This window comes from Zea mays, chromosome 6 (assembly GCF_902167145.1).
Source record: "Zea mays cultivar B73 chromosome 6, Zm-B73-REFERENCE-NAM-5.0, whole genome shotgun sequence".
NCBI lineage: Eukaryota > Viridiplantae > Streptophyta > Magnoliopsida > Poales > Poaceae > Zea > Zea mays.
In genome coordinates this window covers 132,876,194-132,891,008 of record NC_050101.1, presented here as the reverse complement: position 1 = coordinate 132,891,008, position 14,815 = coordinate 132,876,194, and the positions used below count along the sequence as shown (strand labels likewise).

General features: G+C 41.8%; 1 protein-coding gene across 2 annotated transcripts; it reads right to left on the bottom strand.

The window, feature by feature from the left end:
• Positions 1–7,203: 7,203 nt before the first annotated feature.
• LOC100381595 (uncharacterized) lies at positions 7,204–14,774 on the bottom strand. 2 transcript variants are annotated; one of them, XM_008649804.3, is made up of 8 exons: positions 14,218–14,774; positions 13,430–13,513; positions 12,291–12,468; positions 10,835–11,188; positions 10,623–10,714; positions 8,826–8,929; positions 7,964–8,338; positions 7,204–7,548 (listed from the first exon to the last, which is right to left on the bottom strand). In XM_008649804.3, exons 1-8 carry the CDS (start codon positions 14,385–14,387, stop codon positions 7,409–7,411), a joined length of 1,497 nt encoding a protein of 498 aa, XP_008648026.1. In that variant the 5' UTR covers positions 14,388–14,774; the 3' UTR covers positions 7,204–7,408. The 2 variants fall into 2 exon arrangements, with proteins under 2 accessions (XP_008648026.1, NP_001167886.1); NM_001174415.1 differs by having other exon boundaries at positions 7,213–7,551; positions 14,218–14,669.
• Positions 14,775–14,815: the final 41 nt, after the last annotated feature.

The window sequence follows — 14,815 nt, the reverse complement described above, 5'->3', positions numbered from 1 at the left end:
ATCCTTTGGCCACAAGTCGAGCTTTGTTCCTTGTCACCACACCATGCTCGTCTTGCTTGTTGCGAAAGACCCATTTGGTTCCTATAACATTTTGACTAGGACGTGGAACTAAGTGCCATACCTCGTTTCTAGTGAAATTATTGAGCTCCTCTTGCATCGCCACCACCCAATCCGAATCTTGAAGTGCTTCCTCTACCTTGTGTGGCTCAATAGAGGAAACAAAAGAGTAATGTTCACAAAAATGAGCAACACGAGATCTAGTGGTTACCCCCTTATGAATGTCGCCAAGGATGGTGTCGACGGGGTGATCTCATTGGATTGCTTGGTGGACTCTTGGGTGTGGCGGCCTTTGTTCTTCATCCTCCTTATCTTGATCATTTGCATCTCCCCCTTGATCATTGCCGTTATCTTGAGGTGACTCATTTGCTTGATCCTCTCTTTCATCAACTTGAGCCTCATCCTCATTTTGAGTTGGTGGAGATGCTTGCGTGGAGGAGGATGGTTGATCTTGTGCATTTGGAGGCTCTTCGGATTCCTTAGGACACACATCCCCAATGGACATGTTCCTAAGCGCGATGCACGGAGCCTCTTCATCACCTATCTCATCAAGATCAACTTGCTCTACTTGAGAGCCGTTAGTCTCATCAAACACAACGTCACAAGAAACTTCAACTAGTCCAGAGGACTTGTTAAAGACTCTATATGCCCTTATGTTTGAGTCTTATCCTAGTAAAAAGCCTTCTACAGTCTTAGGAGCAAATTTAGATTTTCTACCTCTTTTAACAAGAATAAAGCATTTGCTACCAAAGACTCTAAAATATGAAATATTGGGCTTTTTACCGGTTAGGAGTTCGTATGATGTCTTCTTGAGGATTCGGTGTAGATACAACCGGTTGATGGCGTAGCAGGCGGTGTTGATCGCCTCGGCCCAAAACCGATCCGAAGTCTTGTACTCATCAAGCATGGTTCTTGCCATGTCCAATAGAGTTCTATTCTTCCTCTCCACTACACCATTTTGTTGTGGAGTGTAGGGAGAAGAGAACTCATGCTTGATGCCCTCCTCCTCAAGGAAGCCTTCGATTTGAGAGTTCTTGAACTCCGTTCCGTTATCGCTTCTGATTTTCTTGATCCTTAAGCCGAACTCATTTTGAGCTCGTCTTAAGAATCCCTTTAAGGTTTATTGGGTATGAGATTTTTCCTGCAAAAAGAATACCCAAGTGAAGCGAGAATAATCATCCACAATAACTAGACAATACTTACTCCTGCCGATGCTTATGTAAGCTTTCAGGCCGAATAGATCCATGTGTAGGAGCTCCAGTGGCCTATCAGTCGTCATGATGTTCTTATGTGGATGATGGGCACCAACTTGCTTCCCTGCTTGGCATGCGCTACAAATCTTGTCTTCCTCAAAATGAACATTTGTTAATCCTAAAATGTGCTCTCCCGTTAGAAGTTTATGAAGATTCTTCATCCCAACATGGGCTAGTCGGCGGTGCCAGAGCCAACCCATGTTAGTCTTAAGCATGTGTCGAGTTCAGCTCTATCAAAATCTACTAAGTATAGCTAACCCTCTAACACACCCTTAAATGCTATTGAATCATCACTTCTTCTAAAGACAGTGACACCTACATCAGTAAAAAGACAGTTGTAGCCCATTTGACATAATTGAGAAACAGAAAACAAATTGTAATCTAATGAATCTACAAGAAAAACATTGGAAATAGAATGGTCAGGAGATATAACAATTTTACCCAATCCTTTGACCAAACCTTGATTTCCATCCCCGAATGTGATAGCTCGTTGGGGATCTTGGTTTTTCTCGTAGGAGGAGAACATCTTCTTCTCCCCAGTCATGTGGTTTGTGCACCCGCTATCGATGATCCAACTTGAGCCCCCGGATGCATAAACCTACAAAACATGTTTAGTTCTTGACTTTAGGTACCCAAATGGTTTTGGGTCCTTTGGCATTAGATACAAGAACTTTGGGTACCCAAACACAAGTCTTTGACCCCTTGTGCTTGCCCCCAACATATTTGGCAACTACCTTGCCAGATTTGTTAGTTAAGACATATGATGCATCAAAAGTTTTAAATGAAATGTCATGATCATTTGATGCACTAGGAGTTTTCTTCTTGGGCAACTTAGCACGGGTTGGTTGCCTAGAACTAGATGTCTCACCCTTATACATAAATGCATGGTTAGGGCCAGAGTGAGACTTCCTAGAATGAATTCTCCTAATTTTGCTCTCAGGATAACCGGCAGGGTACAAAATGTAACCCTCGTTATCTTGAGGCATGGGAGCCTTGCCCTTAACAAAATTAGACAATTTCTTAGGAGGTGCATTAAGTTTGACATTGTCCCCCCTTTTGGAAGCCAATGCCATCCTTGATGTCAGGGCGTCTCCCACTATAAAGCATACTACGAGCAAATTTAAATTTTTCATTTTCAAGTTCATGCTCGGCAATTTTAGCATCTAATTTTGCTATATGATCATTTTGTTGTTTAATTAAAGCCATGTGATCATGAATAGCATTAATATCAACATCTCTACATCTAGTACAAATAGAAGTGTGCTCAACGGTAGATGTAGATGGTTTGCAAGATTTTAATTCTACAACCTTAGCATGCAATATATCATTTTTATTTCTAAGGTCGGAAATGGTAGCATTGCAAACATCAAAATCTTTAGCCTTAGCAAGTAATTTTTCATTTTCATCTCTAAGGCTAGCAAGAGAAATGTTTAATTCTTCAATCTTAGCAAGCAAATCACCATTATCATTTCTAGGATTGGGAATTGAAACATTACAAACATTTGAATCAACCTTAGTTAACAAATTAACATTTTCATTTCTAAGGTTGTCAATAGTCTCATGGCAAGTGCTTAGCTCACTAGATAATTTTTTGCACTTTTCTACTTCTAGAGCATAAGCATTTTTAACCTTAACATGCTTCTTGTTTTCTTTAATAAGGAAGTCCTCTTGGGAGTCCAAGAGATCATCCTTTTCATGGATAGCACTAATCAATTCATTTAATTTTTCCTTTTGTTGCATGTTTAGGTTAGCAAAAAGAGTACGCAAATTATCTTCCTCATCACTAGCATTATCATCGCTAGAGGACTCATATCTAGTGGAGGATTTGGATTTAACCTTCTTCTTTTTGCCGTCCTTTGCCATGAGGCACTTGTGGCCGACGTTGGGGAAGAGAAGGCCTTTGTTGATGGCGATGTTGGCGGCGTCCTCGTCGGTCGGAGGAGCTCTCGTCCGAGTCCCACTCGCGGCATACGTGGGCATCGCCACCCTTCTTCTTGTAGTATTTCTTCTTCTCCTTTCTTCTCCCCTTCTTGTCATCGCCCCTGTCACTGTCACTAGAAATAGGACATTTTGCTATAAAGTGACCGGGCTTACCACACTTGTAGCAAACCTTCTTGGAGCGGGGCTTGTAATCTTTCCCTCTCCTTTGCTTGAGGATTTGGTGGAAGCTCTTGATGACGAGCGCCATTTCCTCGTTGTCGAGCTTTGAGGCGTCGATTGGTTGTCTACTCAGTGTAGACTCCTCCTTCTTCTCCTCCGTCGCCTTAAATGCGACCGGTTGTGCTTCGGATGTGGAGGGATCATCTAGCTCATTGATTTTCTTTGAGCCCTTGATCATGTACTCAAAGCTCACAAAATTCCCGATTACTTTCTCGGGAGTCATTAGTGTATATCTAGGATTGCCACGAATTAATTGAACTTGAGTAGGGTTAAGGAAAATAAGTGGTCTAAGAATAACCTTAACCATCTCGTGGTCATCCCACTTTTTGCTCCTGAGGTTGCGCACTTGGTTCACCAAGGTTTTGAGCCGGTTGTACATGTCTTGTGGCTCCTCCCCTTTGCGAAGCCGGAAGCGACCGAGCTCCCCCTCGATCGTCTCCCGCTTGGTGATTTTGGTTAGCTCATCTCCCTCGTGCGTGGTTTTGAGCACATCCTAAACTTCCTTGGCGCTCTTTAATCCTTGCACCTTGTTGTACTCCTCTCTACTTAGAGAGGCAAGGAGTATAGTTGTGGCTTAGGAGTTGAAGTGCTTGATTTGGGCCACCTCGTCCTCATCAAAATCCTCATCCCCTATGGATGGTACCTGTACACCAAACTCAACAACATCCCATATACTTTTGTGGAGTGAGGTTAGGTGAAACCGCATTAAATCACTCCACCTAGCATAATCTTCACCATCAAAGGTTGGTGGTTTGCCTAATGGGACGGAAAGTAAAGGCGTATGTTTAGGAATGCGAGGATAGCGTAAGGGGATCTTACTAAACTTCTTGCGCTCATTGGCGCTTAGAAGTTACGGAGGGCGCGTCGGAGCCAGAGGTGGAAGGTGATGAAGTATCGGTCTCGTAGTAGACCACCTTCCTCATCTTCTTTTTCTTGTCGCCACTCCGATGCGACTTGTGGGAAGAGGCTTTCTTCTCCTTCCCCTTCCCCTTCTTGCGGGACTCTTCCGATGAAGCCTTCCTGTGGCTTGTAGTGGGCTTGTCGCCGGTCTCCATCTCCTTCTTGGCGTATTCTCCCGATATTACTTCGAGCGGTTAAGCTCTAATGAAGCACCGGGCTCCGATACCAATTGATAGTCACCTAGAGGGGGGGTGAATAGCGCGAAACTGAAAATTATAAAGTTAATCACAACTACAAGCCGGGTTAGCGTTAGAAATATAATCAAGTCCGCGAGAGAGGGTGCAAAACAAATCGCAAGCAAATAAAGAGTGTGACACGCAGATTTGTTTTACCGAGGTTCGGTTCTCGCAAACCTACTCCCCGTTGAGGTGGTCACAAAGACCGGGTCTCTTTCAACCCTTTCCCTCTCTCAAACGGTCCCTCGGACCGAGTGAGCTTTTCTTCTCAATCACTTGGAACACAAAGTTCCCACAAGGACCACCACACGATTGGTGTCTCTTGCCTCAATTACAAGTGAGTTTGATCTCAAGAAAGAATGAGAAAGAAAAAAGCAATCCAAGCGCAAGAGCTCAAAAGAACACAACAAATCTCTCTCACTTAACACTAAAGCTTTTGTGGAATTTGGGAGAGGATTTGATCACTTGGGTGTGTCTTGTATTGAATGCCTAGCTCTTGTAAGTGGTTGGAAGTTGAGAAACTTGGATGACTTGAATGTGGGGTGGTTGGGGGTATTTATAACCCCAACTACCAAACTAGCCGTTTGGTGGAGGCTGTTGTCGCATGGCGCACCGGACAGTCCGGTGTGCCACCGGACACTGTCCGGTGCGCCACCGGACACTGTCCGGTGCGCCAGCCATGTCACCAGGCCGTTGGGTTCCGACCGTTGGAGATCTGACGTGTGGGCCCGCCTGGCTGTCCGGTGGCGCACCGGACAAGTCCTGTAGACTGTCCGGTGTGCCACCCACGCGTGCACTGCTCCTCTGCGCGCGCTGGCGCGCATTTAATGCGTTGCAGTCGACCGTTGGCGCGAAGTAGTCGTTGCTCCGCTGGCTCACCGGACAGTCCGGTGTGCACCGGACATGTCCGGTGAATTATAGCGGAGCGGATTCCCGAAGCTGGCGAGTTCAGAGCCGCTCTCCCCTGGAGCACCGGACACTGTCCGGTGAATTATAGCGAAGCGCCTCTGAAAATTCCCGAAGGTGCGAAGTTTGGCTTGGAGTCCCCTGGTGCACCGGACAATGTCCGGTGATGCACCAGACACTGTCCGGTGGCACACCGGACAGTCCGGTACGCCAGACCAGGGCAGCCTTCGGTTGTCCCTTGCCTTTTTGGTTAAACCCATTTCTTGATCTTTTTATTGGCTAAGTGTGAACCTTTGGCACCTGTATAACTTGTACACTAGAGCAAACTAGTTAGTCCAATTATTTTTGTTGGGCAATTCAACCACCAAAATCATTTAGGAAATAGATGTAAGCCTAATTCCCTTTCACGACCCAACTAATCCTCGACGTTCCAAACTCAACAGTATGACCCAGTAAGAACTCCACTGCCACCGCCAGATCGCTAATTGTCTTCTCTAACGACGACGCATTCAACGACGCAGTCGTGGTAGACGGTGATGAAGAAGAAGACGACGACATAGAGTATCATCTGCGATGGCGGGCGATCTGCTTCACATGGGCCAGTTCACTAGCGGCGAGAAAAGCAGGAAGTGCGCAGCAGGTGCTAAGGCGAAGAAACCATGGTTTTTTGTAAACTAGTGGGTAAAAGTTTTTCCGCTGCGGCCGCGAGCGGCTTTTATAGACTCGAAAGGGTGCCTTTGAAACCAACAGTTCCACAGTAAAACGTCACCTTTCAACGGTCACATTTCAAACCCCCTAGGGGACCACTTCAACTTGACGAGGGCAGTGTTTCGGCCATCTCCCGGAAAAGACTTCGGGACTAGCTCACCAAGTTGAACCGGCTCCTCGAGGGGCTAGTGTTGGAGCGAATGCCATCCACCCCCTCGTTCAGTTTTCTTTAACATAAATTGAACAGGTTCTATCCCGTACACAGGAGGCAAAGGGTACTTCGACCCTTACCGAAGTCGAGGTCTTGGTCGGAGAACTGTCAAAGGCTTGGAGGCGAAGGGACCTACTGTTTAAAGCGGGGACTCATCAGGACTTCGCTCGGCATCACCACCAACGTGGGCGGCTCCGAGTCACAGCCTTGGCAAGGATCGAAGACCCGATGCCCTAAAGCGAAAAGTGTCGCGTCCTAGTCAGGACTGCGCCGTACATTGGCGGGGCCCATGCAACGCCCCGTTGGCCATTTGGGCCCATTTGTAAGCCCCCTCCTGGGGTAGGGTTTATAGTGTATTTAATCAGACTATACCTAACCTCGCTAGGGGAATATTCCGGGGCTGAAGCAGGTAACCAGGGGCAAAATTGTACTTAGAATGGCATGCCCACCCACCTGGTTACCTATAAATACCAGACGTTGTACATTAATGGGACACACTTAACAAGGCGCTGCAGTTCCCTGCCTACTGTTTTGTTGAGCATTGCCACTTCCAGTTTGGACCCACTCGACCACGTGTCGGTCGGTTCCAACACAGCTTATTTCAGCTTACTTGTAATCTCGAAGTAATATTTTAACTTGCTACCCTTCCATCATAATTCAAATTATATAATCTAATAGGAAAACAAAGGGCCTAAGTGTCCCTTCATTCTATTTTTTTCTAACGACCTAAACATGTCCGACTAGATTCGTTACCCTTCGTATGCATTAGGACTTATGTTTTCTCAATTAAAACTCATTATTGATAAAAAAAATAAATACGTGATCTGTTTCCTACTTTACACCTCGTGAATGATTAATGCTACATTGCCGGTTGCCTTTTCTAGCAACAAGGACTATACTATCCGTATGTACACAGAGATTGGCTATGGTACAATACATATCTTATCTTGACATGAAAAATCCAAACTGAGCTAAATCTATTTTAGTTCGTGTGTTATTTCAGGGCCATCTGTAGTGTTGGATTTCTCTTCAGCTCGTACTGGGGCTAAACTGGTGCTTGATTCATGATGCCTTAGAGCATCCAATTCCATCCGTGTCCCTGATGCGGATTTTCCTTCTGCTATACCAGCAAACAATCAACTCAGATAAGAAACCGAAGTAAACAAAAACTAAAAAGCTCACATTTCACATGCGAAAAAAAATGTTATTTCAAATATATGGACCGAACTATTTTATCAAACAAGAACAGGATGCAAAACATTTTCTGACTTCGATTCTTTACTCTGTCAGAGCATTGAAAATGTTTTGTTGATGACCATAGGACCTAATAAATTCATTTTCTTCAAAATCTGATGAATGTACAGGTCAGCAAGTTCGCTAACTAGAATCCTTGGCAACTGTAAACCAACTTATGTGGCACCAACTTCATTGGAGATAATTCAAATTTCTCAAAATTCAGTTCATCTTGCTGCCTTCTCTACATGATGAATGTACAAAATGACTAATTTAAAAACTACATGATAAAAGCTCACCATTTAGTTTTCCACGTGCGATAATTAGCCGGAGGTTGTTTCTTAACTCCTTCAACACTGCACTTTCTTGTGCAGCGTGTAGCTCTGAAATGACCTGATCATGCATTGCTACTGGAATTGAACTTCTATGAACTGTACCAAATGTGAGATCCTGCTCATCACACAACAGCGCTTGTGTTCCTGGAGAGGCAGGTCTAGCATCGTCTTGGGTATCAGAGCAATGCAATCTGGAGTCATCAACAATTTGTTGATCTATATCAGTCACTTTGCCAAGTTGACTAAGTGCAGCTTTCTGGACTCCTTTCTTGTTCTCATCAAACTTTTGGTCAGTATTTGTGCAAATTTCCTTATCTATTTCCATCTCCACTTTGTTATCTGCAATAAAATACTTCAGTAAAAGAAACCTTAAATGCTACAATCCACTCCATTGATTCATTTGGTGCTGTTTTTTCATGTTGATTTGATGCTTGGACGTCAAGACAAAATGATGTTTTAAGTTCTGCATCAAAATGATAGGCGCAGTATTTGTCCCCATTCCCCAATAAAGCAGAACAATTCCTTTTAGTTGCAAAAATTTCTAGTAAACAGATAGGGAAACTACTAATTTCTCTTATTTTATAGATAGCTATATAACCATCTGTAATCCTCTATGTCCAAATGACACATTTTCGAGCACATAAGGCAATGTTAAATGCATAAAAAGTTTCTGAAGGTGCAAAAATAAATCAGGTTTTTCCTTTATTTCTGATCATCACGGCGGTCCATCTTTCTATCGTATGAATAATTTAGTTCACCAGATTAAAATGTTCATGCAGAGGTTGAGGATAGTACAGTCAAACAGGAAAAAGATAAAATTATGTACCAACTATTGTAGTGAACCTCTCTGCTGCCTTTCTGCATGCAATCACCAAATGGTTGGCTAGGTCGTTGACATCAGTAATATGGATAGTATTTGCTAGTGGAGACCTAAAAAGATATATGATATTTCATCAGGAGGACATATACAAAGCGCATAAAGAGCAATCATTGTAATAGTACCGCAGTATCCATTATTTGTCAAATAAATATGTTGATTTTCCATATTAAAACAATATTTGAATACTTTGCATGATAACGTGTTTAAATCAATAGTTCAAGATGCACCTTGAATTGTCTTAAACAACATATATTTTTCTTTGGACAGAGGAAAGTATTTATTTACTTCTTTTTACATTGGTCTTGGTGAATCTTGTTGGTTTTATCTCTAGCCTAACCTAATTTTTTTTGGAATAAAGGATTTGTTATTGGGTTGAACAGAAAAATATATATATTTGAGAACAAAATGGCAAAAATATCATAAACTTTCATAAGCCAAATCGCTAGTGCAGTAGTAGAATGGTACTACTGCCAGATGGCACAAACTACAAGCAACAAAAACAGCTCTAGGTGTGGACCTCCCACTAACGTATTGCAGGAATATTTTTTTTTGTCAAGCTGCAGGTTTGAGAAGACCCCTTGAAGACGGGCTACCCAAGAGGCCAAGACATGCCTGCAGCACGTATATAACTCTGAAAATAGGCACTGGCAAGGGGCCTTTGTGTGAGAACCAGGATTCTGGCCAGCACCACACCTAGGTGCCGCAACAACACACTTCAAGTGTGTTTTCCCACACTAACGTCCCGTTTGGATCATTGGAATTAAATTCCATTCTAATAATAGTAATTTAGGTTTCTATCAATTAATTTAATTCGGTTTTATGCAAAATATATTTGTATACTATTATTAGCAATATGTCGGAGATATTTATATGCTACATTTTTACTATAGAATAATGAAACAGAGTGTCATGTAACTTACATAGTAGAAACAAATTCTACTAATGCATAAAATCATTTTCCATCCTCCACCCCAAGAATTTGAGATAGTCTTGTCTTATATCTGAACTTTGGAAAGTGGTGGAATGTCGAATTCCAAACTAAATAAGTTACTTTATTGAGTGAATTTCAATTCCTCTAAAATGAAGGGATCTAAACGCCCCATAAGTGATTTTTTTCTTCATCGCTCTAGGGTTTATATCTCTACTATATTTAAGTGGGAATTTCTTCCCGCGTAGGTGTGGACCTCCACTAACGTATTGCAGGAATAATTTTTTTGTCAAGCTGCAGGTTTGAGAAGACCCCCTGAAGACGGGCTACCCAAGAGGCCAAGACATGCCTGCAGCACGTATATAACTCTGAAAATAGCCACTGGCAAGGGACCTTTGTGAGAGAACCAGGATTCTGGCCAGCACCACACCTAGGTGCCGCAACAACACTTCAAGTGTGTTGTCCCACACTAAGTGAATTTTTTCTTCATCGCTCCAGGGTTTATATCTCTACTATATTTAAGTGGGAATTTCTTCCTGCGTCTCCCTCTCATGCGCACGGCCAGAAAAATACAAAAAACAAGCGCAGAAACCTGGGGTTTGAACCCTAACCCCCTCTCTCCCAGGCTTAACTTCTAACCACTAGAATACATATTTGTATAGTATATATTTAAAAAGGCAATAGCAGAAAGACAATTGAAGTTTATTGAAAACCTTTCACTCGTAGGTCCAAACAAGACAAAAATAATAATAATAATAATAATAATTATTATTATTATTATTATTATTATTATTATTATTATTATTTTCACTTACCTATATACCAGTTTAGATGTACCCTGGAAATTTACAGTGGAACCATCACGTCCAGTAGATGAGGTCATTTGGGAAACATCCACATTGTTTGTCTAGAAAACAAGAAACAAATTTCAGTCCAGAGATGTTATGGCTAAACCAAGACAAATTCAATAAATTAAGTAAATCAGCACCAGACTGGTCAAAACAATCATCCAAGACAAAATCAATACCTCTCGAAACTGTGTCTGCATCATACTTCCTTCAACATTTAATGTCTGACAGTGGGGATCTTCTGGGGGCCTTTTTCTACGTACTGGAGAAAATCTATACCCTGAAGATCCAATGGCACCATTCAGAGCAACATTAGCTGCTTGTTGAATGTTATTTCGATCACATGAATTATCCCCTTGAGTTGTACTACGTAGCTCCTCACTCCCTTCATAGTTCTTGCAATCCATACATTTACAATTCTTGGAGCAAAGGATATTCGCTTGAAAACATTCACAGTATTTCTTTAGACAACCTGACTTCTTGCAGTGACAACCTTTATTATGCTTTGGATGTGAAGGTAGTGCTCCAGCATCCTGATAGCCGGTTCAAGTTGCTAAGATTAGCTAAACAATATATGAAACATATAAAGAAATATTTCAACTGAATCAAATAGAAGTAAATCAAACATAAAATGGATGACTAGTTCAATGGTGCAACAAAACACGAAATAATTAAGGGAATGTTATTGAGAAGAAAAACGAAGCATAATACATATGATTTAAACTAATAAAACACAAAAGGGCAGATCCAATTCCAGAGTCTCCAATATGAGCGCGCTCTAGGGAGGGATAGACCGAGGCAAGCCTTCCCCACAAATACGAAGAGGCTCCTCCGAACTCATGACCTAGTGACTCAGTGAGACAGCTCTCACCACTGCACCAGACCTACCCTTCTATATGATTTTAACAAATGGTAGCACAAAAGAGTTTTGATTCAGAACATAGCATATATGGAAAAGTAAGCAGAAGTTACTAGCGGACTAGCATATATCAGGATGCTGCCATGAGATCTAGTTGTTCCACCTACATGAACTTATAGCATGGGGAGTGACAAAAAAGACTGTTAGGCTAACAAGTATGAAAGAATTGTGCAAAGAGACATGATAAAGCTAGAAGCAAGGTAACACAATGCATCAGTATGAACTGTTCTTGTTCTAGGACTCAGCAAATTTTAGATATATGTCTACAAATGGAAGCAGGAAAATGCATGGTTTCTATATGCAAAAAAACTCATCTTGCGGGGGGGTGGGGGGGGGAACCCTGCTCCACCCATACACAGCGGCAACGGACGCGACCAGGGCCAGGCCTTAGACCTGTGCTTTGGCGTGGGACAGACGAGGTGATTTTTTAACCACAGCCTGAAATTTGAACCCAGGACCTGAGGAGTGCTATTCAGACCACCTAACCAACTCAACTAGAGGCCAATTCGCGGTTTCTATATGCACAAGTGGGATAAATGAGAAAAATGCAAGCAAAATTACGGAACAAGCATGATGGCTCCATGGTCCATACAAATTAAAACTACTTATCAACTTATATACATTTTAAATGTCATCTACTTTTTCCTAAGAAATTAACTATTGTTATGATACAAAAATAATACAGCCAAACCATTTCATCAGTGCAATGAATGTACCTTCCAAACACTAGAAGGAATTGGACCATTTTCAATCTTAGGTTGAAAGGCGTTTGGATTTCTTAGCTTTGTGTTGTTAATAGCCTCCTGCCTACCCTTTTCGTTCTCAACAGTGTTTCCACATTGTTTACAATTGCAACCGTCACAGTAATCACCTGCTGCAAAACACTCACAATACCTAAGAAATATATGTCAAGTTAGTCCATGTAGCTTCTATCCACATGATACTCTGTTAATAATAAATTATTGTAGGGAACGGATCAAGTGCAAACCAAACACTTAGTGCAAACCAACACATTGGTGCAGGTGCAAGGGTGCATTTAAAAAAGTACTAGGAGAGGTGGAAGGGTCGTTTTGAAAGCTGATACACGGTGGAAGGGTTGTTTGGTAAAATTATCATGACTGATTGCACGGTTTGCACCAAGTGCTTGATTTACACCTCATCCGTTCCCATTACTGTATTACATTATAAGTTGGTATGCATTAATTTGGATAAAGTACAAAAGTTGAACATACCAAATTGGAAGTATTAGCAAAAAAATTGAGAACAAAATGATCCAATGAGAAAAAAACAACAACAAAACCTTTTAGTCCTAAGCATGTTGCGGTAGGCTAGAGTTAAAACCTAATAGAACCCGCAAAAACTTAAAAAAAAGATAAAAAGACCAAAGCTAAATTGCAAATTTAGCTTTAAAATGGCTCATCAACAATATCTAATCTTCTTCAAACTGAGACTTGAGTATTATATCTCCTTTTTCCATATTTGTCCAGCACATATAAACAACACTCTAGACAAAACAAATATGTTCACCTCATGTAATCATGTATTTTTAATACATTTTTCTACTAGTGAGGACAAGAATAATAGAGGAAACTCTTTATGTGATAGAATTAGTCATCCTTTTCTCTTTTGTGAAGAGATCAACCCATTCAAATCTAGTTGCCGATTTAAAATATAGAGCTTGTCATTAAGAAATAACTCAGAAATATGCATTCAAAATTCAGTTAATCGCTGACATACAATGCAATGCTGTCCCTATTTCCAAGAAAATGTAATATACATTTGTGTATATCACTCAACTACATTTAATGTTTTAATAAATGATGTGCATGATTGAAACAAAAAATCATGTACTCACAGCTTTAAACATTGTGAGTTTTTGCAATTACAGTGCTTCTTCTTCTTTGCTGGGGTGCCACTCTTCATTTCAACCACAGGCTTCCTGAAAAAAAAAGATAAGCAAAAGAATTTGTTTGCACTTTGCATATGAGTGCAGTACTTGCATTATTTCTCCAAGGACAAATGGAAGTATACTCACACACACGGACACTAATATGACTTTTGTAAATAACTACTAACATATCACATAAGGGACATTCCCATGAAAACAAAACAGAATTGGGATGCCCATATCATGTGATTTTTTTGGCAAACATTATAAAGACAACTCTATTCACCAAAACATCTTTTCTCCAAAAAATGACACCTCAGAGTTAACCAGACAGGAATGGAATCAAAATGAAAAAATATAAGCCTACATGTCTAAGAAGACCACAGTACTCCTAGTAACATTTATACCAATTCAAATTCAAAATGGTTACGAATGTCACCATGAGAAAAAATAGTCAAACTTTACTAATCCATCACCTCAGCATTGCAATGCAGTGGAGTGCTTGCTGTCAGAACACATCTTAACACAACTTACAGTGCATCCTCGTACATCATGTCCAACACCCCCACCCCACCCCTCTCCACCCAAATAATAATAATCCCTAACCAGGACTGACTAACTGCTGTCTACAAGCAACTAAAACTTTTGAAAAGGACAAATACAGACAAAATATGTATCGGCCTGAACTCTGGATACCCAAAAATCAAAAGACCGTAGAGTAGAATTCAAATTCTCAAACAAAACAGTTTGCTCACATAGAAAGCGTGATTTCCATTGGCCATGGCCTCAGCACCGGCATAGAAGGCTGCACCTGGACCGCCGTATTCGGCTGCTGTTGCGTTTGTCGTGGCGCCCTTGGCTCGGCTCCCGCTTCCCGCACCAGCGCCGGCGCCGGCGGCTCCATCTGCTGCTTCTCCTCCTCCATCACCAAACTAAACTTTCCACCACTTTCGGTCAGGAATTCCCCTATGGTTTCCCCGATTTATCCACTAAACCACTCCCAAAGAAACTCAAAATTCAATATTTGCAGCCTCTTTCGTGCGATTAGAATAGTTTGGATCAGGAGCCAACAAACTCGAGTTTCTGGTCTTTCTGGTCGGCTCAGAAAAAAAAATAAGCAGAAAAAAAAGAGCGGCGACGGGTGGGGATCAAATCGAAGAAGTGGAATTTAAGAAGGAGATGGAGGAGGATTGGGAGAGGTGAAGTCCGAGTAAATTTGGGCCACGGGCTGATTTGGGAGGGAGGTGGTGTGGGAAGGGGGAGAAGAAGCTCATGGCCAACGCCGGAGGTTCGGTTAGTCTCGTTCCGGAACAATTTTTTGAATAGCCGTATGGATCGATTACGCTAAAAATA

Excerpts from the sequence above, each read along its gene's own strand:
- LOC100381595 (NM_001174415.1), bottom strand. The coding sequence starts at position 14,387 with ATGGAGGAGGAGAAGCAGCAGATGGAGCCGCCGGCGCCGGCGCTGGTG. Across the intron at positions 11,189-12,290 it reads TTCCTTCTAGTGTTTGGAAG|GATGCTGGAGCACTACCTTC; the intron begins GTACATTCATTG and ends ACCGGCTATCAG. Across the intron at positions 10,715-10,834 it reads TGCAGACACAGTTTCGAGAG|ACAAACAATGTGGATGTTTC; the intron begins GTATTGATTTTG and ends CTTGTTTTCTAG.